Here is a 25,745-nt window from a genome sequence, read left to right as displayed (position 1 = left end):
CGGTAAAGATATTTGATATGAATATTTCATTGAGGATTACTGTTTACGGCAGGAGTTATCGGTTGATTACGGAAACCGGTTGCTAATGGAAGGAGAGTGGGGGTGATTCTTAACCGATTACTGATGTATAGACCGCCGTAGTTATGTTCCCGCCCGCATACGATGCGTGGAGAGGCTACAGCCGTTCTATCTTGACGATTACTACCGACCGATCACGGGACCGCATTCAACTATTTTTAAGTATATGTTATTTGATCTTATAAATAGAAAAACTACGTTAATAAAATTCTTCTGATTTAGATTAATGGATTTTATCTCTTTCGCAAATTAAATAAGTTCTATTAAATAATCCTTTTAATAATAATTATAATAAATACTTATTACAAAATTAATTATTAACAAGTATCAGATATCATATATCAAGTTTCTTTAATACTTAATACCATCCGTGCATTTTATTATCTTTTGTGCTTATTTTTCAGTCCTGCTGTTGACTTACATAGAGTGTGCAATATTAAGTCTCTGATATTTCCTCGGTATATTACTGCGCGGTACTGCATATGGCTCTTTTACACAGCTGTCAACAATTGACAGCAACAATGTAATAACAGAATCTGTGATATTTATTTGTTTTGCGATGTCCTGTATCGCATAAGGCTCTTTATAACGAACACAATGATATTTGACTAGTTTAAATATACAATGATATTTAAACAAATGGATTCGTTTAAATTATTATTTTATGTGTTTGATGTGTGTGTGCGCGCGCACTCGTAAGTGGGAATATGTATCAGAATAGGAAAGTACAATATTTGAGTTTGCAAATTAAAATCGATTTATAATAGAAACAATTAATTCAAATAAATTAATGACTTCAGTAACCGATGTTATATACAAATAAAAAAATGTAATAAAAATAAATTTACGAATTAAGTAAAATATGTTAAGACTAACACAACTTACATTAACATAATGAGTAAAGACTTTACTGTAATACCATACATATCCCGTCAGAAATGGATATATAACATGCTACTCCATCGATTAAAGAAATACGAGAGGCCGTAACGTTCCTGGATAGATCGAGGAAAAATACAGGAAAGCCTTGATCGTAAAAACATCATAGTATATACAATAAATTGTAAAATATAAGTAGATGTGATTAATGTTCATTAGAAAGTGAAATATAAACCCCACGGGTTTCCCACCGGTTTGGTCTAGTGGTGATCGCGTCTACCCAAATAAGCTGATTTGGAAGTATAGAGTTCCAGCGTTCAAGTCTAGTAAATTCAGTTATTTGTATACTGATTTGAATACTAGATCGTGGATACCGGTGTTCTTTGGTGGTTGGGTTTCAATTAACCACAAATCTCAGGAATAGTCGAACTTTGACAGTACAAGACTACACTTCATTTACACTCGTACATATCATCCTCATTCATCCTCTGAAGTAATACCTGAACGGTAATACCCGGAGGCTAAACAGGAAAAAGAACCCCCCCCCCTGGGTTGGTCTAGTGGTGAACTCGTCATCGTAAATCAGCTGATTTCAAAGTCGAGAATTCTTAGGTTCAAATCTTAGTAAAGGCAGTTACTTTTATACGGATTTGAGTACTAGATCATAGATACCGGTGTTCTTTGGTGGTTGGGTTTCAATTAATTACATATCTTAGAAATGGTCGACCTGAGATTGTACAAGACTATACCTCATTTCATTTAAAAATATCATCCTTATACATCCTCTGAAATAATACTTTACAGTTATTCTTGAGGCTAAACAGAAAAAGAAAAAGAAAACACGTGAAATAAAGATAAGGCAAATACATGAAGATACTACTCGTAAATATAATAAAATTATAATTCAGAAGGCATTAATGAAAATTATTTGAGCATATTTATAAACGAAATATTAACTTTTGTTAAGTTTCTATTAATATTGTTTCAAAATTCAACGACAAATTAATATCATTTACGAGAAAACAATTTGAATTATATTTTAAATAAATTAGCGGAATGATTTTTAAACGGTTCAGTAATCTATTAAAAATAGTAATAAAAGCATAAGCCTTTCTCGTAAGTTAAAATATTGTATCGAGACAAAGTTTTAATAAAGATTACAAATTTATAAATATAAGAATAAGTTAACCTTTTTAAGATTTTAATACTGTATTATATTTCTGAGATAAATTGTGATTTACATAAAAACTGAAATCTTTTGAAAAGTCTACGTCAGTAAAACCTGCACTGGAACGTGCTGTGTAGGTTGAATTGTAAGATGAAACGGGTAATCTGTACACCATTGTCCTTTGGGAGAACAGTTTTAGAAATTATCTTTGTATTAGTTTTCGTGGAAACCTGAAGTCCACTCGTATCAAAACTTGTCTATTATAATTTAGCGTATAGAAATTAATATATAAATTATTTATTTTTTTATTATTTTCGGTGATTATGGAATTGATTTTATTTTATTTATTTATTTTTGTATAAAAATGAATACAGTATTATATATTTTTTTAAAAATAATTTCACGGATAAATAACTTTAGAGAGAAATACATTTTCCGTAAGTAAGATATTTGTAATTCATACGCTCGTTTATTTACGTGTAATAAGTCGGTCGGATATATAAATATCTTTAATATTGAAAGTTAGCGTACTTTCATATAACTGTGTTTCTATTTACATAAAAGCAAAAGATGGAAGGGTTGCGACCGGTCTTCTCTTATGCAAATCTTGTTTATTGATCTATCGAATAGGACCGAGAGACTTGCCGGTAGGATATGAAGCTCGAGTAAATACGGCCTGAGAACCCTTACGGAGCGACTTGATTGACTGAAGTAGGATATGAGATAGGTATCGGTAGCGAATGCGTTACGGGAGTCCCTACACAATTTACTAAAGCCGTCTCGACTCGACGCCATTTCTAGCGTCACTTCATTATATAGATACACCTCGGAAGTAAATTCATTATAATAATAATCTACTCCTCCTTTTCAAAATTAATTACTATACGCGCTTTAAGTCCACATATGCGCATGCAAATGCACACAGAATCACAATACAAACTAATACATTCTTAACGAAAATCTTACTGTAATAAATAACAATGAAAACAATTATGTATATATTTTTTTTGTGACAAAATACTACTGTATAAATTACATGTCATCACCCTTTCTTTTTCTATTTATATAAGATGTGATATTTTACATGACATTCCTGATGTAGACAAAAACTCATAGCCGTGATGCTTCCTTTGAAGTACTAGTGAAAAAGAAAAAAAAAAAATTAAATGATTTGAATTTCAGTTAGGTATACATCTAGTTTCTGGACCTCCTATCGGACGCAAAAGCTTCCGTAGATTCTACTTCATAATTCGCGCAGAAAATAATTAAAACGGTTGTCGTTGTAGGTATAAAATAATTTAAATAAATAATTATAATTTCTTTTCTTTCTTACAATGTATAGGAGATTGAAAAAAAGTTTTGTTGGAAAAGTTTTTTTTTTACAGATTGCTTTGCGGTTGCGAAAACAGATGAATATTTTAAATCAAATTTTGAAATTAATTTTATTTAAAAAATCAAATCCCTTATTTACTTTTATTATAAATTATTTTTTTAATACCAAAGAAGAAATAAAGAAAATACAATAATTTTGGTATTAGTAGGATATAGGTATGAACCCACCGGGCTAGTCTAGTGGTAAAGGCGTCTTCCCAAATCAGTTGATTTGGAAGTCCAGAGTTCCATCATTCAAGTTATAGTAAAGCCAGTGACTTTTATACGAATTTGAATACTAGATCGTGGATACTAGTGTTCTTTGGTAGTTGGGTTTCAATTAACTACACATCTCAAGAATGATCGAACTGAGACTGTACAAGATTACACTTCATTTACACTCATACATATCATCCTCTGAAGTAATACCTGAACGATAATTCACGGAGGCAAAACAGGAAAAAAAGGATATAGATATGTATTACACGCCTATATGATATATCCTTTACGTATTACATGTTTTACTAGACTCAAAACAGAGTGGGTTTCGTAATTAAATTATTTTTATTACATATTTAAGTGGAAGCTATAAAAACATTATTTTTACTTCCTTGTATAAAGTAAAGGAAGTACTGTGATCGCGAAAAACTTCGGGTTCTAGAGTTCAACGGAAACATCTGTTTTGACCAATCCTGAATCCGCGCTGACTAGTTCCGGCGTGACGTCTGTACGTACATATGTATGTATATCACATAACTAAAAAACGATTAGCCGCAGGATGTTAATAAAACTTTGCATTTAAGACTGTTGTAACATCTAGTTGTGCACCTCCTCTTTTGATTAGAATCGACTGAACTAAAGGTGTTCAAAAAAGCCCAAAATTCAAGAAAATTTTGATTTTGGAATTTTTCTTTACTGCATTAATAAGTCCTTATTGACTTTTCAACGATATATCTATCATAATTGGTACTTATTTTCATTGATTCTAGAGTTATAGCCAAATACAACTTTTATTAATGAATTATCTGACCTTAGGAGAAGGCACATCGGTTCCAATCAGACTTCATCTCCTTTTTTTAAAACTATTTTTGTTTTTAATTTAAATATAGTGATTTATTAATAATTATTAACCTCTCATTGAAAAAAATGTATTACGATAAATAATAATAAAAAAAGAAAGGAAGATATTAGAATTTTTTAATAAAATAAAATTTTGTTATTTTCATTAAAAAAAAAAAAAGTGTAAATATAATTTAATAGGGTCACAAGGAAGTTATGTGTTGCCCAAATCAGATTTTTTTTTTTTTACAGAAAAATTGTATCGTTTGTAATTTGAGAGTATGAAAAAATTTTTTGTCGATCATCGTGCATGGAAAAGCTTTCCTTCGATACATTATAAATACGAGATACACCAGTATACTTATCGATTGCCAATAATAATGCATCATCGTAATCGACAAAATGCCTTCGGTTACGTCCAACTTTGATGATGTAAATTAACATTTCATTTATCATGTTTTACAACTTCCGGCTACAATCGATCGGTGAAAACGTTATTCGCAGACGCGTTTGATAATTTCTCGTGTATTAAATTGAGCGCCCGTAGGAATGTTGATAGACGATCGCATCGGATCGTCCATAAATTAAACGCTAGAGGAAATATCCTCTAGCGTTTAATTTCCATTCCCCGTCCTGATACATTAGCGTTTTATTAAACGCTAATGTATCAGGGCGGGGAAACTGTTCTGTTATGAACATCTCTCTAATTTGTCTGGGTTTATATATCGCGAATTACAGGTAGCCTTAACTCAATCTCTATGGTAGTTTCATTACATAATTTTTTTCAATCTTTTTTTTAATCCTACAAGAAATAATTAAAAAATGCATTTCTTTTGAGCATAACTAATCTTATAAGAAGAATACTTGTAGGCTTAACGTTTTTTCTATAAATATAAAACTAAAAGTTTATAATTTTTAATATTAATTATTAACTTATTTTTACTCGATTTATTTAGTAATCCGATTAATTAGTAATTTAATCATTAAATTAAATTAAGCTCTTTACCGACTACGAATAAGAAAAATTAATAATATGGACTTTAATCACTACTAATTTTTTTAATTTTGTAACTAATTGTAATGCTGCACATTCTGTTTTCTTACTATTACAGGAATTTCTTTTTATTAGAACTTGAGTAGCGTATCTAAACGTTCCTAGTGTATCTATGCAGTCTACTATTATGTACCGATTAGCATAAAAAATAAATTTATTTATTTAATAAAATAAAAAAATTCATAATCTTATTCATCACACTGAGAACCAAGAACTACTAGTCACTTTAGTCGACTTTAAAAGAGCGTATGACTGAGAAACCCTATTTAAAATCTAGGAGAAATTCGCTTTAGATAATAAAACGAAAGAACTCATCACACAAAAACCTTCAACAAATACTCGCTCAAAACTAAAATTTAAAGGAAAATCTCAAAACGAGGAAAAACAAAGATCGGGGTAAGGTATGATGATAGTCTCTCGTCTCTTAAAAAATTAAAAAGCAATTTTAAAAGATATTTTAAAAATTACATTTAATATTTTTATTAATATAGTACATAGTTGTTTGAACGGAAGGAAATAAAAAGTTAAATAAAAATAGAAAACGATTTATATAACGTTGAGCAAATAGTAATTAAATTTCTAATCTAAATTTTATTAAAGGTTTTAATAAAAATTAAAATATCAGTAACCTCCATTCTTGTAATTTAAAAAAAAAATTATCTTTTTAAGTAAAAAAATTATTCTTACTACATTAAATCTAGTCAGGAATATAATAATGAAAAACGTAAACTAAGATTTTCCATGAGTTTCAAAAGAAAACAGCATAGAAATTTAATTAACTTCGTTAAATTTTAATCTTTATTCATAATTTTATAATTCTTTGTAATGAATTTTCTTTAAAAATATTTTACAACTACATGAAAAAATATTTCGTTTTTATTTAACAGTATTCTGTATAGGATTACTGTAAAATAGAAAAATTTAATCGAAATAAAGCTCGATGTCTGCGTTTAGTTCAGAAATTTACTTAACAAAGAATAAGTATCGGGAATAAATTGACTAAAAAACCTAGAAGGCTGTGGTTTTACAGTAGTTCGTTTGGTGATTTAAATCAAGGTCTCTTACGCTCCGATAGCCAGGATAATCCGGTGCACCTGTATGTAAGGCCTACTTGTATTCCTTTCTTCTGATCTCCTTTTTTTTCTTTTCATTAATTATATTTCTGTCCTTAAACGCGAAACGGTTTACGATTTTACCTAAAACTGTTCTGCATGATTTCAATTCGGTTAAAAGCCGTTATTTACGTTTCTTTTATTTAAAATATTTAATATGCTTTAAAAAAAAAAATCAGAAAAGAATATTCTTCCTGAATAAATTTCAATGAAATTTTTATCCTGCTTAATGAAATGAAATACAAAGAGAACTGTAATTTCTAAATGCAGTCTTTACTCTTTTATTTTTTCTCTTTTATTCACTAAATCCGTCCAGCACACAATTACTCATGCATAAACATTAAATATATATATATGTGTGTGTGTGATATGCATATTACATACTTATCTTTTATATTCTACCTTAATATTTTAATTCACAAAAAAAAATTATTTATATAATATAAATTCTTTTTATAAACATCTTTTAATTTATATATGTATTTAATAAAAGTATTTTCTTTCTTTGCATTAACAAAATATTAATATCCACGCGTCCGTGTGGTATATTGCTCCTCGAAGAGGTTTACGTCATGGATCGGCAGTAACTTATTTTTTTAACCACTGAGATAATTGAAATATTACGTTGTTAAAAAAATGTTCGTAAATTATTTTATAAATAAGAAATAATGATTTTTTTTTTTTAATAACAGCAGTTTTTAATAGATTTTTTTGCAAAACTACCATTACTGATAAAAACAAACTGTAATCGAATTGAGGTTTATATTAGTATCTTCCTTTAGATCTCATCTGTTAAATTATTTGAATTACAGGATAAAAGTGTATCTTCAATCAGCTTCCCTACGCTCAAACAAAATCGTATTGTGAACGATTGAATTTTTCTCAACAGTGATTTTGTTGAATATTTCAATTTACAACCCCCGTCAAATCCAACGACAAAGACGTAAATCATTTAAAAGGAATTTTAAAATCCAGTTGACACACCGACTTGTTGAAAAAACACGGGCACGTCTCCAAATCAGTAAAGTGCTGAATAAAGTGATTTAAAATTAAATTAAACCCTTCTTTATTTAAAGCTAATTTTTTAACAAAAATACAAAGGTTGTATCATACTTTCGATACATTAACTAATACTTAATTTACTTTTTCCAATATTAACACAAATATTCGATTAATATCTTAGGATACTTAACGTATATTTTATACTCCGCAGTACGCTTATAAAAACAAATTTAAATATAAATTTGGTCTGGTCATCATTATATAGAATGTTAACAAAGTACGGGAACCCTTAAATAACTTTTTAATTGTTAAATATATAAAAATTAAATTAAGCAAATGCATTTAAAAACAATTTATTTTTCGGTATGAAACTAGTACATCTCAAAGCCATGGAGAGGTAACTAAAACGTTTTAAACAGAAAGAGAAGGTTTGCGAATCATTATTTTAAAGAACCATTTGAAAAGTGGTTTTTATTACCTCTTAAATAATTGCTTGATTGTTAAAGACTTAAAAATAAAGATTTAACTAAACTGTCTACCTAAAACCGATCTATTTTTTGTTACCAGACCAAGCGATAAATGACCAAAATTTGGTTTAAGGTATATCATAGCCAGAAATTTTTATAGTCATGATCCTGTTACTCAATGTCTTTTAAGATGACGCGCTCGCAAATTTAGTCTTTCTAGTTAACAGTTTTAAGTTATTCATAAATAACACCAGTATTATACTACATCAAAAAATTTCGGTATGATATACTAAAAAAATATTGGTTTAAAGAAGTTGCATCTGAAATTTCACGGTTCTACGTTTAACTATCGAATATTATTTAAGTGCTGCATTAATTTGTTAATACATTTATATTTATTTTATGTAACAGTTTTACGGGTATCGTAGGTAATAGATCTATTCATATTAACAATTAAATGGCAACAACGATAATATACAATAAAACGACTAATATAACTTATCATCTATCTATATAAATAACAATGTAAATGTTTGTTCATAATCATAAATATCCGAAAGTTCTTCAGCGATTGCTTTGAAATTTTGACACAACGTTGCATTCAAATACGCGCGTGTTTTTATATATCTATTATATATATACCTAAGATGTCACACCTGTGACAGGTAAAAACATGTTTTTTTTTAACAGCGCTATCTGTTGGACGTAAAAGCAACACACGCTATAATAAATATGTTATGATTCCATTTCAATGTTTCCGATCTGTGTGCCCGCTACAGACTATAAAACTACTAGATCGATTTACGTGCGCGGAAAAAGGGAGAAAGGGAAAATCGGAAAAGGAAAAGAGGGAAAAATCTAAAAAGGGATGAAGAAAAAGAAAAAGAAAAGGGAAGAAGGGGAAAATGGAAAAAATAAAAAGGGGAAAACGGAAAAAAGGAGGAAGGGTGACAGGGAAATAAGGGAAAGAGAAATGGGGAAGGAAATGAAAATGGGGAGGAAAAGGGAAAGGGAATGTTGTAAAAATTAAAATGGGAAAAAAGGAAAATTGGGAAAAAATGAAGGAAAAGGTTAAATTTGGTGAACTTTCGTAGTGTTCATTTTGTTAATTTTTTATCAAACGTTCAATTGTCTTCATTTAATCTCTCTCTCACTCTCTCTCTCTCTCTCTCTCTCTATATATATATATATATATATATATACTCAAATCTAGCAATAGCGAAGCATTGCCGGGTCTGCTAGTTGATAAATAAAATTTGACTATATCGTCTTCTCATAAGCCTATATCTATTAATTAAAAAATACATGTATTGCAATACAAATACTTACTAGTTTTTTATAATACCATGATCAATTCTACCGAAATAAGTGGTTTATTCGGAAAGTAATATAAACTATTGTACGAGTATATTATAAATAAAAACTTTAAAAATTCACAAAGTAATGTTATCTACTTCGATATATGTTCCTTGAGAACGCGCACAGTACTTCTATTTTGTAGCACGCTTGCAGCAAGTTTTCCAATGTGGCAAACAGCGATCTTTCGATTGAGAGTGATTAAAGTGATTGAAAGTCCATTTAAATGATTTGATAGAATGACAGGATCCAAAAGATAGACATTAAAAATATGTTCATATTATATATGCCCGTATGTTCATGCAAAATCTTTGTTGATGGCTACTTGAAGGTACCATGAGGATTCTTGTCGCTCCAGATACACTGGTTATGATAGTTTTGAACCCCATTTCTGTTGAAAAAAGCTTTATTTTTACATTATTAACATGATCTGCAGTAATAGTCGCTGAGTAAAATTATTCAAAAGTAAAAAGTTAACATCAATTTTTTTTTTATTATTTAATATTAAATTTGTTTGTGAGAAAATTATTACTTAATTTGATACTAATTTACAATAATAGAATTAACAACTAATAAAGTCAAATAATATTTAATGGAATTGAACAATTCCATTAAATATTCAAATGGTATTGAATAATATTTAATGGATTAGAGTGGAGGACATGAAAACAGACACAAAATTACAACATAAATTTTAGCCATAACTCGGCTATTTGTTAATCGATTTTCAAAACTAAAATGTTCTTTTTGTTCTAAATAGAAGGCTTAATATTTTAGCAAAAACATAGATTTTGATAAACTTTATATTTGTAGAGATATAACGGATTAAAAAAAATAAATATGGCAGCCATTTTGTAATTTGTGAAGGTATTTAAGTCCTGATTTTTTTTTCTAATTCTAAAATCTTATTAACAAGACGCTTGCCAAATATTAATGTGATTTCTCTATCTGAACTTGAGATATAAATTTTTATATAAAAATAATAAAATGGCTGACAGGAGGAGAACAAAGGTGAAATCACTATTTTTATTAAGGATATTTTACGTTTAGTTTTACAAGTAGAATCCGGAAAAGTATAACCAGCTCACCATTTTAGAAACACTCTGTATAATTATTTCGAATTTTTTTAAATAGGAAAACTTCTTTTCACATTGCACATTATTAAAAATAAACGTTTGCGATTTTACATTAATAAAATGTATAAGTTTACTTAACTTACATATTCCAATGCATTCACTTTAACGAAGTAACTTGATAACTTACTTAATTTTTCCGCATTGAATACAGGATTGATCTAATATAATCATTTATTGATTAATATAAAATTTATTAATACGTATAACCGTTTGTTATTGTCACGATGTTATCGTGATTATCATACGATAAAATACCATTAGTATAAACTGTAATTTGTGTTTTTTAAATTAATCGTTTAAAAAAGTATATAATGTCTTCCTTTCCATAAAGGCCGGTTGTACATTTCTCTTCAACAACTCTTTCAAACTCTAATATTGTCAAATTTGCAATTGATTTTATAATAGAAAGGTCAATAATTTAAAAATTCCTTATTTTCCTGAAAAATGTCAAACGCTAATTTTTTTTTTGTCTTCAGTCATTTGACTGGGTTAATTTATCTCTCCAAGATTCCCTATCTAGTGCTAGTCGTCTCATTCCGGTCCCCTACATTCCTAACAATTTGTTTTACATATTCCAAACATTGCCTGCCTGTACAATTTTTTTCCTTCTACCTGTCCTTCCAATATTAAAGTGACTATTCCAGGATTCTTTAATACGTGGCTATAAGTCTGTCTCTTCTTTTAACTATATTTATCCAAATGTTTCTTTCTTCATCAATTTGCCACATCACCTCTTCATTTGTTTCTTTATCCACGCATCTGATTTTTAACATTTTCCTGTAGCACACCATATCAAAAATTCTAATCATTTCTTCTCAGGTACTCCGATCGTCCAAGTTTCATTTTCATATAAAGTTACGCTCCAAACATATACTTTAAAAACTGTTTTTCTGACGTTTCAATTAATCTTTGATGTAAACAAATTATATAAACGCTAATAGCCAGAGCGAATCACTTTAATTGCTTTTATTTGATACGCAGGAGTCGTTATAGATGATATTAAAAATAAATAGATGATTCTAGCGGATAAAATTGTTTGAAGGTAGAATTTATTTTGAAAATTTGCAGTTTTGTTTTTACGTAACAAACAAAAGAAGACTAAAACTTTACGGTAAATTAAATTTGTTTATTGACTTTATTTGTTTTACATACGAAATTTCCACAATTTTGGTCGGGGAATAAATTATTTACAGTCAATTAAACCTAGTAAACCTCTTGATAGGACGCATTTAACAATATCATATTATTTGTAGGCACTGAAGCCTATGTAATGTTAAAATTATAAATTTTTTCAAATAAAATTTTATTTTATTGTAAATTAATTACCTTATAATAAAATTTTAGATAGTTAACTATAATCTAAATATGAGTTACGGTTTTGTACAGTAATTCTTTAATTATAGATATTACAATGTAAAGGATTTAATGATTCAAAAAAAGGGGATGTTATTTTAATATAAATTACGAATTTGTGATGTAAAACGTTGACACATACAATTTTATAACAAAAGGTATTTTAAGATCAAAGGTAAACGAAAAAAAAATATCCCATATTATAATTATTTTCAACGGACCCCCGTGTTGTATATTTATTCTATTTTAATGTTATTATATTTTAATATACGAATGTGTAATTCAATTTTATTTGTAATACATAAAAACGTGTAATATTCCTTTTAATACTGTATGCAGAAAAATAAGGCAGGAAATTAAAAATATTAATGGAAAGAGAAAAGGTCTGTAATTAGGTATTTACTTTGTATAAAACTTTCCTTTAAACCTTTTTAATTAAAATTTTTAATTATACTGTAATTAAATAAAATTATGTTTGAACAGAATAACAGAGACGAAAAGCTCACATAGAGGGTAATAACATGTTTAACTTATCTAATTCAGCTTTCCCATCGCTTTAATAACGCATAAAAAATAATAATAATAACAATAGTAATAAAAATATTACTTCTTTTATTTTTTTTATTATAATAATTAGAGTATAATTTTGTTACTTTTCCTCATAAATGAGTGTAAAGACATAAAAGCTGTTTAAATATTTAATATGTATAATTAATTTCTATATTAATATTTTACACAACAAAAAAGCTATTTTGCATAATTAATTAAAATATTTAAGTAACTTTTATTTAAAAAAAAATTTAATTACTCCGTTTGTAATATTCTCAGTTTCGTTTTATTTTTTATTGCAGTCATTATATGTCTGGGTAGCATATATATGTATATATATATATATATATATATGTGTGTGTGTGTGTGTATAAGTGTTTTTTTAAACCCAAAATTGAGTTCATAATAATGTAATATACTTGTAAAAAAAATTGAGTTAAAGAGTTTTAATTACTTTAAATTACACTTAATAAAATTAAAAAAAAAAAAATTAAAATAAAATTAGTGAAGTAAATTTGTTACGTAATTAAAATTTGTATGTTACCTATAGGGAGTTTTGTAAGAGGAATAACTAATATATATAAATACAACATACTTGTGTTAATAAAATATCTGAGCTCTTATCAAATACTTTTCTTCTATTAAACATAAAAAATAGAATTTAATTAATTAATGTTCCTTCCTGACGAAGAACTATATTTTTTTGTATGAACCACTATACCCTTCGCACCTACAGATCCCCAGGGGGAGCTAATAAATTTTAAATGAAAAGACTATGTTTGTGACATCATTTTAACGGTGATAGAAGAATGTAAAAAATAGTCAGGGTACGATAACTATAAACAAACTGATGGCAATTTGTTATTATTCTGTGCTAGTTTCAAATGAGTCTTTACTTTACAACAAGTGATGTTTTCATACTGAAAAACAGATAGTTTAGAAGTAGAGCATTTGCTAAATTTTTTTTATGATTCACTACTGAGCTAAAGAGGTATTGTAAACCACTTTTGAACTAGGTAGAAAAAAGAATACATTTAATGGTCGCCAGTTTGCATAAAGATTTTGTACCCTAAAGTATTTTTATGTTGATATTTTTTTCAGTAACTTTTTTGGCAGTTATTACACAGCCCAGTGGAATGTCCTTTACTCTAACGGGCCTCCACGTCTCGGCCCGCCGGTCGGATCTCACTTTGCGCCCGCCTCAAACCCCCAGAGTAGGATCCACTAGGCCCGGCTATACCGTCCCTGGGTCCCCACTCCAGGAGCCGAGACTCGGTCTTTATGCCAATGCCTCTAACGGGAACACCCCGAGTGTGGCATCCTCACCGTGACTCGGTCTTTTTCGCTCGGGAGTGCGCAAGTCCCCGTGCCGCACTCGTTACCGCCCACTCGTACAAGCACGTGCTAACGGCATCTCCGCAGAGGGCTGTCCCTCATCCCCGAGCCCCCGATCCTTCTTCTGAAGAACCCTCGCCACGAACCCTGCAATGTTATCAAAACCTTTCGGGCTCCGCAACATGGTGGCGATGATGTTCTTCACGCTGAGCGGTCCGGTAATCGGCGAGCAAGCTAGGCGGTGGCTTTTAAAATTATATAACATAACCCTAACCTTTTCATTTAGAATTTTTTTAGTTCCCCATGGGGATCCCTTGGTGCGTAGTATATGGTGATCTCATACAAAAATAGATCGTTGTGAAGTACAAGCATTCGGTAAATTTAAAATTTTATTTTTCTACATTTAACTGTTAAAATTTTACTTTAGTGTTATACTTATTCTGTATAATGTGCATCTGTGTGTGTATGTGTGTGTTGTGTGAAGGTGCGCACGTTTACTTGAGTTGGCCTCTACTTACTTTAAAATAAATCGAAAAATAGGTGATGTTATTAAAATTTCCTACATATTCAAAACAGATTCATATCAAAACAGATTGGATTATACAAAAATTTCACTTCCTTAAAGTTTTTAGCTTATCAAATAACAAATCCTTATCATAATTAACCCTGGATAATATTAAACAAAAATCTATAATCTTTTCTTCTCTCTTTCAATCTAAAACCTAGAAAACTCTACAGAACCTTTATAATTTTATTGTGTTATAACACACAAGGGTTTTATTTGTTGAAGGTAAGATATAATTTGGTTCACAATGAAACGTTTAAATAATTATTACTTTCTGTACTATTTCTCTATGTATATTGGAGTGAAAAATCAAGATGTCCTCCATTTTTAAATGTGCAATTCAGATTTTCTTATTTATTTATTCATTTCGTAGATCGTATAAGTTAAAAATCATATACTAGATTTTGTTAAAATAAACCTCAACCCATTTTTGAGATTATAAATTTTTATTAGAAAAAAATACACAAAATACAGGTAAAAGAAAAATAGGTATTAAAGATACAGATAAAATGCCATCTCCAAACCTTCATTATGGAATTTTGTTTTGTACTGTTAGGAACACACTACTGAAATATTGGACCATCCTTTTAAAAGCTTATATAGATAAACTGACCAGTGGAATATGTTGTAAAAAAATCTGCAATATTTTGGAAATTTACGGGTTAGCCCAAAGAAGGATTTTACAAAAAAGAAAAAACTTTTTCCGTTAAAAATTATTTTCAATTATGAAATGAAACAAAATATTTAAACTTTTTCAGAATAAAGCAAAAAATTAAACCCCTTCTACTGTAGTCCGACAGGTGGCAAGAACACAGACTTTTCCGTACTTAGTATAATATTTTTTGTATAATTTTTTGGCAAGAAATATACAAAACACAAATTAAATGTGAAAACTAAAAGAGGTATAATCTTTTTTTTTAAATTTAATATTAAAATACATTTTCTGTCTATAAGAAAATTAAATTATTATAACCGTATTTTGATGAAATTATTAAAAATAAGTAGTTGATCCTTTTTTTTCCTGTTTAGCCTCCGGTAACTACCGTTCAAGATAATACTTCAGAGGATGAATGAGGATGATATGTATGAGTGTAGTCTTGAACATTCTCAGTTCGACCATTCCTGAGATGTGTGGTTAATTGAAACCCAACCACCAAAGAATTCTAGATCCACGATCTAGAATTCAAATCCGTGTAAAAATAACTGGCTTTTCTAGGACTTTAACACTGGAACTCTCGACTTCCAAATCAGTTGATTTGGGAAGACGCGTTGACCGCTAGACCAACCCGGTGGGTTAACTAGTTGACCCTCTCTCTTTTCCTGTTTACCCTTTTCTCTTTTCCTTTACCCTAAAAAGAAAGAGAGAAAGGTTGACACCTTTCTCTCTTTCTTTTTCCTGTTTAGCCTCCGGTAATTACCGTTAAGATAATTCTTCAGAGGATGAATAAGGATGATATGTATGAGTGTAAATGAAGTGTAGTCTTGTACATTCTCAGTTCGACTATTCCTGAGATGTGTGGTTAATTGAAACCCAACCACCAAAGAACACCGGTATCCACGATCTAGTATTCAAATCCGTGTAAAAATATCTGACTTTACTAGGACTTGAAAGCTGGAACTCTCGACTTCTAAATCAGCTGATTTGGGAAGACGCGTTCACCACTAGACCAACCCGGTGGGTTAACTATAACTAGTTGACCCTACTACACCAAAGCTGCACGTATTAGCTCACTCACCACTTTGACTCGAAAAAAAAAGAGCGTATGAAAAATAAGAAAGATCAAAATAACCTAAAAATGAGGTAACTCAAGAATGACCCAACCAGTCTTTATCAAATTTTCACATGCAAATGAAATTTTAATTAATGAAATGCGAGTATTTGGATCTTACAAGGGGAAGGTACATCAGTTCGAATCAGACTTCATTTCCTTTTTTTTATTTAAATAATTGATTTATTACTAATTATCAACATCTGGTTGTAAAAAAAATTTACAATAACTTTTTTGTATATGTAAAATGTGTATATTTTACAATAAAATGTGTATATGTAATTTAATAGACGTACAAGCAAGTCATGTGATGCCCACATCATATATTTATATTTGTTTTAGTCTTGGATCGACTCTATTTTTCTCGTGACCTGCTTAAAGAGTGTTCATTATATATTTTAAAATATTACAAAACAAACATATTTATTTCAACATATTAAATTATAACTTTACGTCGCATCATTATAATTATGTTAATCTTAATATTTATAGTCAAAATTAATTTTTTTACAGGGACCAGGTTGTGCAGCGGCATGTCGATTTATGGACAGCGGAAGAGGAGCACAAAGGGCACCGGTACTTGTACGAAGAGGTGAAGAAGTTCTGATGATTAAAGAACAAGTGACGAGGTGGCCCGCACCTGCACCCGAATTAGAAGGACCTTGGGTATATTTAGTTATGAGACGATTAAATAACGCTTGGAGACAAATAACACAGACTTTGGATTTATCGGCTAAAATACCACAAGGCGGTATGGTTCGCGTACTCGTTGTGGGTAGAGATGGACTCGTGACGATTTACGGTCCAGCAGAAGAGATCGGATTAGGTGAAGATAAAGGTTGGCGTCTTCGTGAAGTTTCTGTTATACATCAGGAAGCGGTCGTTATCGCCGAAGTAGCTTGGGAAGCGAGACATCCTCGCGCCCTTTATTTAGTTACTTGGGAAGTGGCCGGAGGTGGATTAAGAGGAAATCTTCTGACGTCTTCAACATGTGTCGCACTGTCACTTTGGCCGGACACGCTCTTCCATGTACAGGTATGATTGTGTGAATCGTATGGGAGTGCATTGTCTGTTCTTTTTTAACTAGATTTCATAAGAAAGCTTCCTATTGTAATGGGTACCAGGTTCCGACTTCCTGAAATTTTAGACATATCTTTGCGTTTCACATTCCCCCAGAACACAAAACCATCGTCAGTTCAAAAGTTTGTATATATATATAATTTCACTTTCTTGTGGACACAATAACTGCCGTAATTTTGGGCCAATCACTTTCAAATTGATACATAAAATATAACAACCCAAAATCTCAGTCGAGTTCGTTAATGGGAAAAGTCGGACCAAGGGGTTGGAAAGGGGGACTTTTTCGAAAAACTAAAATATCGCTATAACATTCTTATTAGGTAAAATACTGAATTCTTTTAAAGTTCCTAAAATTTTCTGGATGAGGCTCTAAAACTTATCTAAGTAAAGGTTTTGATATCCCCAACCATTGGTCCAGGAGGTGGAAGAAAATTGGGTTTCGAAACAAAAAAAAAATACTTTTCTTAGTAAACGCAGTATCGATTCGGTTTATAGTGGTCGTTAGTCCTGTAATTATTAACTAAACCTTTTCTCTGAAACAATTTTTGATATGACCAACCTCTTCGAAAATGGATGACCTGGAATTCCAGGAATTGCAAATGATTCCTGGAATTGCAGGAAAATCGGGTTTGTCGTACGCTTAACATGTGAAACTTTTTCACATGAACCATTGTCGTATTGAGTAAATTTGAAGTTTTTTTTAACTTTAAGGTGGAAATCTTTTTTATCCCTTACTTAGCACCGGTGAAATCTACCTTCACCCTCCGGCATTCTGAAAGTGATTTTTTTTTATATTAGAATCGATTTAAACTAAAATAATTACAATTAATGCCGCTACAACATTGATCGCCATAGTGGAATAGTACTGTCTTTGCTTTTTATGTGCAAGTTTAGGGTTCGAGTTCCAGTGAAGCGTGACGTTTATTACGAGCTACAAAATTCTATATAATCCATTAATAATTGTTATCGGGAATCGGTCTGTTGTTTGTAAATAGATAAACGAAAAAATATGCTTGGGAAAAAAATAATTTCTTTGTTATTCATCGTAAGAAATCGATCATAGTTTATTATTTTGCATAAATAAAAAAAGAATCCTTTGATAGGCGGGTTCGAAAGGAGTAAATTTTAGTTCAAATTTTATTTTTTTGTATTTTAAAATACAGCAGATCTCTGTAGTAATTTTGGACTAATTTTTCGTTTTGGTAACTAAAATAATGTATTTACATTTCCGATAAACGTAAACGAGTGTATCCTTTGATTTCCAGGTTCATGAAATTTATTTCTCTCCTCTTTGTTCTTTCACCGTATTCGACTGTTGACTATCACACTGTTACTTTCTAAGGCTATCTATCTGGCTGTTTAACGGAGAGGATTCCTGTTGTCTTTTGCACTCTAATGATAAACTATACGGTTCTTCCGCCTTTAGGAGTAATTTATTAGCCGAAGGGGTAGAAGAACGCTCTGACCTCTACCCACCCATCAGCTCTCACACGAGACAATGGACATTTTAGTAAAGGGAGATCGTTTATCCGGGGAGTCAGTCGACCGAGTGGTTGTAGTCTCAAAGACGCTAGACGATAGGGGTACTCCTACGACTCAGTTATAACTTTCAATTTATCTAAAAATTCGGTTATATAATACTTTTTAACAGCCGATTTCTTAAAAGTTTTTAAATGTATCCTTCTGTGTAATAGTTACCACATTAAATTAAGGCTTTATTTATCACGTACATGTCGATGACCAATTTTACCATTAATAATTATTTTACAAATTAAATAGTAATACAACTAATTAACTAGTAGATCTGCTGGGCCTACCGACCGACGTTTAAGAAAATTGAAATGATCTCGAATAACAGTATCATATATATATTCTTTTAAGTAAATTAATTGTGGAGTACTTTTGGCACAGATTGATCTCTTCAAAACATTTAAATTTGCACTTTTAATTGTTCGTTATCGGTTCGGAAAATTGTTCTACAAAAAGAAAAATGCAAATAATATTATAAAAGTTCAAATATATAATTAATTACATAATTAAATTATAATTGAGGTTTAAATAATCGTTCGTAAACAATTTTATTGTTCTGAGACTTTCTCGAGATACATTTTAAAATTATTTTTATATAAATTAGATATTTATTTAAATAATCCAGAAGATTGTTATTTCAAGCATTTTAAATTAAATTTTATGATTACTTGCTAATTAATAAATAATTGAATTACAAGTATGGAATTTCGTTTTTTGTATAGTCAAATACGGACCACGTTTAACACTTTTCTTAGCGACCACCTTTGTTTCCTTACCTGCCAGTTACTTTTCAAGTTTTTCACTCACCGCTTTCCTGAATTCTTCTGTTACAACACTTTTTTTGTTTTAGAGCTTCTTTTTCGTAGAAAACTCTTCTTTGAAATTTCTTTTAATTTTTTCAAGATTAATGTTACAATTTTTAAGTCCGTAATTTTTATCGCTTTAAATTTTTCTTAACTTTATCACAGTTTATTTCTAGGTGAAAAGGTAGAATTTTTTGGGGAATTTTTTATTACCCTTAAGTTTAAAATACAGCCTTTGAAAACCGAGCTCCTTTTTTATATATTTTTCTAAATTTCTCGTATAGTATTCTGTTGGAAGGGAGTTTATACGCCGCGTATATATATATATATATATATATGTGAGCGTGTCGTCTTTTACAGGAGCAAATATTTATCGTTTAAAAATATTTTATTTCTTTGGATTCGCTTAAATGTTTCCATGTTTAATACTGTCAAAAATTGTACCTACAAACCATCCTATTTTTGAACAAATGCCTTAATTTTGAATTTATTGATTTATTTTTGTTGAACAAGTTTTACGGTAGACGACAGCCGTTTCTATTTATTTCTCACGATTTCTTCGGATTATATTTTTTGCGCATTCCATTGCGTAGATTTTTTTTCTAGGTATTTAAATCGTTTTAGTTTTTTCAATTTTTTCGTACCTGGTTTTTAAAAATTTCGGGCGTACTTTATATTTATTGTCTTTTTTTTCTAGATATTTGAAGGCCTGTTCTTATTGAAGTTTTTTTATTTTTCTGATATTTTCCGAAAGTCCGACAATGAAATCTATTTATTAAACTTTCTACATTAGAAAGTTTAATTAATAAACCTACCTGAAAAATAATTCAGAAGATTTATTGTATACCTACAGTAAACCTACTGGATTATTTTTATAATACATCTATATAAAAATAAATTTTATAAATATTTTGTACAACACACCTTAACAAAAGTTGTTATGCGAGTACAGATTTAAACTTAAGTTAACTTATATTGTACGCATTTATGAAGGTGTAATAAAGTAAGAATATACCTATTAAAAATGTAATAAGTTACAACAAAGAAATATATACGTAGTCAAAATTCTATTTTTCTTTTATTCAACAAATGACACGCTAAGGATTAAAGACTGTAAAGAAGAAACGTTAAGGAACAAGAAGTGTACATGCTAAGGATCTGTTATGCTTAGTGATCTCGACTTGTTATCAGAATTTGTGTCAAAACTTTAAGCGATTTCTCTTCGTCGTCTGTCTTCTTGACTTTCTGTTTATCCCATGACATTAATATAAATTTACGACTGCAATAAGATGTGTCGTTATCTTTAGACATGAATGATGGTTAAACTTTATGGTTTGATGCGTTTCCGATCTTATCTTTCACTCCTTTAAAATATCTAATATATGTATAAACACAAATATATAAACTAAAGCGTATACCGGTAAGAAATTAACTTTTCTTATATCGAGCTGTTCAGTTACTTTCTAATATATACATATTAGGCTCTATATATAATTTGATTTCCTAGGTAAATTAACATCTAATCAACCGATCAGAAAATTTTTTTAAAAATCTTAAAACTAGCTAAAACACCGTTCTTTAATATATATAAAATATGTACATTGAAATCTGTTCAACTAGAGAACAATAAGCAAACCCCACAGAGATGAGTATGATAAATGTGATGAGCAAATGGAGGTGTAGTCTTGTACACTCAAGCCGGCCATTCCTTTTGTGTAGTTAATTGAACCCCAACCACAAGAGTACACCAGTATCTACTGTACAATATTGAAATCCGTATAAAAGCAACTAACTTCTATTAGGATTCGATAAACTTAAACCGATTCGATACTGTGCCTAATAAGGGAGATTTGATGTTTTTCGTCTTCGAAACTCCATTTTTTCTTCCCCCCTGGGCCAATGGTTGGAGATATCAAAAAATTTTACTTAGATAAGTTTTAAGCCCTTATCCAAAGAATAGTACACGAACTTTAAACGAATTCGAATTTTACTTAATATGAAAGTTATAGCGATAATTTTTTTTTTTTAAGTTCACCATCACCATCTGCATGGTTCGATTTTGCCCATTAACGAACTCGACCGAGATTTGGATCGTTACATTTTATGTATCAATTTGAAAGGGATTGGCAAAAATTACGGCAGTTATCGTGTCAAAAAAGTGAAATATAGAAATTTTCCGGCAGTTGAATCATGGAACCCATTACAATACTTAGCTTTCTTATGAAATCTACCTAATGAAAGGCTAAGCTATGTAATAAGTATAAATAGGATTACATGGTAACTATAAATGTACTACATAATATTACAAAAATTAATTTTAACTTATATTAAATGAACGAAACTTTAAGGAATAGATTGAGTTTAATCAAAATTAACGGTACAGAATAAACTAAGGTTACAATTTCAATATGATACGGTTGTAGTGAGTGGCTACCATACTAAAATTTTGGAAAATTAAATCGGATATACTGATCCGGCCTCCGTGGCGCATGGTAGCGTCTCAGCCTTTCATCCGGAGGTGCCGGGTTCGAATCCCGGTCAGGCATGGCATTTTCATACACGCTACAATACATTCATCTCATCCTCTGAAGCAATACATAATGGTGGTTCCGGAGGTTAAACAAAAAAAAAAAAAAAATTGGATATACTGAATTAAATATAAATAATCCAATATTCGAGTTTTGACTAATACAGTATTTATTATTTGTACTGTAAAAAGGGAGAAATAATAAAATCATACGGTTTCTTATACTAGAAACCTTAAATGTTACATGGTCTTTTTAAATGTTAAATAATATTCTCATACGTTCTCCCACATTTCAGTACGAACGTATGATTGTAGGTGTCCATTGAAATTTAAAAAAAAATATATATATACATATATATATAAATATATATATACATATATATATAAATATATATATATATATATAAATTTAAAAAAAATCAGTAATCAAACCAAATTTTTTGCATTTGCCTTACATCATGATATGATCATTTATTTTCCAGTTCTAATATCAAAATTTTATTAATTATAAAGGGTGATTCAAAGAAATAGGAAATTTTGAAAGTTGTGTTGGTAGCCGTGGGCGATTGGTACCACTTCATAAGTGGCGCCAGCTTCTGTAACCTAACCTGCCATTTAGTTGGCATGGATCCTTGGAGTGGTGCGCAACGTGCATTTGCGTTTTACAAAAAACAATGACAGTGTGGAAGGAGCGCGTAGAGAATTTCGCCGTCATTTTAATCTGGGACGGCACGACTGTGTTCCATCAGCACATGCAATTAAAACATGGATATCTAATTTTGAGGAAACTGGTTCGGCAATGAAAAAAAAACCTCCAGGCCGTGAGCGAACCGTCCGTACACCACAGAATGTTCAAGCTTTACAAGATGCTGTCACACGAAGTTCACATCAGTCAATCCGTCGTCTCTCAGCATCTTTGCAATTGCATAGTTCAAGTGTTCGAAGAATGTTAGTGAAGGACTTGCAATACCATCCATACAAGTTGCAGATCGTCCAGGAACTGAAACCGAACGATGCAGTTGTGCTAGCACAATTCGGTAATGTAATGCTTCAGAAGATAAATGATAACGAAGAGTTTGTTCACGAACTGTGGATGTCGGACGAAGCGCATTTCCACCTCAGTGGATTTATTAACAAGCAAAATTTCAGATACTGGGCACAAGAAAATCCTACGCACCTACACCAGCGTCCGTTGCACAGCCAGAAAGTGGCCGTGTGGTGTGCTATGTCATCTTACGGTGTTATAGGCCCTTATTTTTTTGAGGATGACAACGGCCTTGCGATTACAGTGACGTCGGCTCATTACGTAGCCGTGCTTGAAACCTTTTTTGTGGAACAACAAAAGAGATTTCCACCGATTCTTAACACAGCCTGGTTTCAAAAAGCCGGAGCAACTTCACATACTGCATAAATATCGATGGCAGCTGTACGCCGATTGTTTGGACAACGTGTCATTTCACGAAATGGTGACATTAGATGGCCTCCCAGATCGCCTGATCTCTCAGCTTGCGATTACTTTTTGTGGGGTCACTTTAAAAGCAAAGTGTTCCACAGTAGACCTGCTACAACGGAAGACTGAAGGCAGAGATCCGAGAAGCAATTGCGGAAATTCCAGTTGAGATGTTACGTCAAACCATGAACAATTTAACGAAGAGACTTCGTGAGTGTTTACGTAGAAGAGGAGGTCACCTGCAAGATGTCATCTTTAAAACATAAATAAAAAGTATGTATCCTAAAATGGCAACATTTGTACAATTACATGAAATAAAATTCATTTTCATTAACAATATTTAATTTTTAAATTTCCCGTTTCTTTGAATCACTCTGTATAAGTAAAGGTAATGTAATCAACAATTTATTTGTTGTACAGAGAAAACAAACATAAATTTTGAAATAGTTCGGAGTACCCTATTTTAGTTAACATTAATTCAGAACATGTAAAATTTCCCGCAATTTACAGTTAATACAATCTTTAATGTAAAATACGTACCGACTATTTGTTTTAATCGGTTCATTAATTCATCCATTAGTTCGAAGCTTGCGAGAGGAAATGTGGAACGGATGTTTTTAGCCTATGAAAAATACCATGCTCGACTAATATTCAGGGCTTTTCTGATATAAGGTTGAAAGCGCTACAATTCCCGGACGTCAGCATTAATTACTGTCAATAATACAGCCATTACTTTCGATATTACGTTATATATGTTTATTCGTAATTATTACAGCATACTCGTATTATCACTAAAATATATGTTCCCGGATCGATTTCCTTTCCAGCGGGTAATCAAACATTGACATTTTAATAATTAGTTAACAAATGCTATAAGCTAAAATCAAATAAATTATTAACTAACTATATGATAATATTGGTAAAAAAAAAAAAAAAATACAGACTTATTATAAATTAATTTAAACAATTTTTACTTCCTTGTACGAAGTACAAAAAAAAAGTATTGTAATCGCGAAAAATTATGGTTTTCAGATTTCAACGGAAATATCCATTTTGACCATCCTTGAATCCATTTTGACTAGTTTCAGCGTGACATCTGTATGTACGTACATATGTATCTCGCATAACTAAAAAATTAGCCGTAAGATATTTAAATTTTGGATTTAGGACTGTTGTAACATCTAGTTATACACGTCACATTTTGATTGTATTCGTCTGAACCAAAAGTGTCCAAAAAATATAAATTCAAAAAATTTTGATTTTGGTCTTTTTCTTAACTGCAGTCCTTACTGAAGGTAAGCCCTTACTGAAGGTTTTCAACGATATATCATAGGTGGTACTTACTTTCATTGGTTCCAAAGTTACAGCCAAATAAAATTTTAATTAATGAAATATTTGGATCTTAGAAGAGAAAAGGCATATCGGTTCAAATCAGACTTCATCTCCTTTTTTTAAATTTAAATATATAGATTTATTAATAATTATTAATCTCTAATTGTAAAAAACGAAATGAATAACAAAAAAATAAATAAATAAATAAAATACGAAAAAATATCAGAAGTTATTAATGAAATAAAATTTTATGTACTTTTCATTTTAATTCAAAACATTTTACAGAGGTTAATAATTAATTATTAATATATTTATTTAATAATTTAATCAATATATTTAAATTTAAAAAAATAAAGTTAAAAAAAATATATGTATATGAAGTCAGATTCTAACCAATGTGTGCATGGTTACAGATCCAACACGTTGTCACACCAGATATCTACTTGAGCGACGTGAAACAGAATTAATATATAAATTAAAATGAAACAGTTACGGAAAGGTTTAGGGCTATTTTTCTGTGTAACTGTCCACTTTATTAAAGAATTGGTTAATCGTATCTCACTTTCAAACGAAAGTGAACTTTTAAATGAAGTGCATCAAAAAATTTGTATATGTAGTTCAATAATCTTACAAGGAAGTCATGTGGTGACATCACATCAGATTTTTATAAACATTTTTACATTCCCGGCAACAGCTTTAATGTTTCGGCAACTGGTATAGCTACCAAGAGAAAGTATAGTGATCAGGAAAGATTTTAGATATCAGGGATT

At 30.3% G+C, this 25,745-nt stretch overlaps 1 protein-coding gene across 1 annotated transcript in view; it reads left to right on the top strand.

Annotated features, from left to right (window-relative positions):
• Positions 1-25,745, top strand: part of LOC142331542 (uncharacterized) — a 123,500-nt gene that overhangs the window by 86,262 nt on the left and 11,493 nt on the right. Inside the window, exon 4 of the mRNA XM_075377530.1 lies at positions 16,767-17,288. Coding sequence (XP_075233645.1) covers positions 16,767-17,288 — 522 coding nt within the window. The remainder of the gene's footprint in view (positions 1-16,766; positions 17,289-25,745) is intronic.

Source organism: Lycorma delicatula, chromosome 10 (assembly GCF_047948215.1).
Source record: "Lycorma delicatula isolate Av1 chromosome 10, ASM4794821v1, whole genome shotgun sequence".
Classification (NCBI taxonomy): domain Eukaryota; kingdom Metazoa; phylum Arthropoda; class Insecta; order Hemiptera; family Fulgoridae; genus Lycorma; species Lycorma delicatula.
Note: the sequence above shows the minus strand (reverse complement) of the source record. Positions and strands in the feature narration are given on the sequence as shown.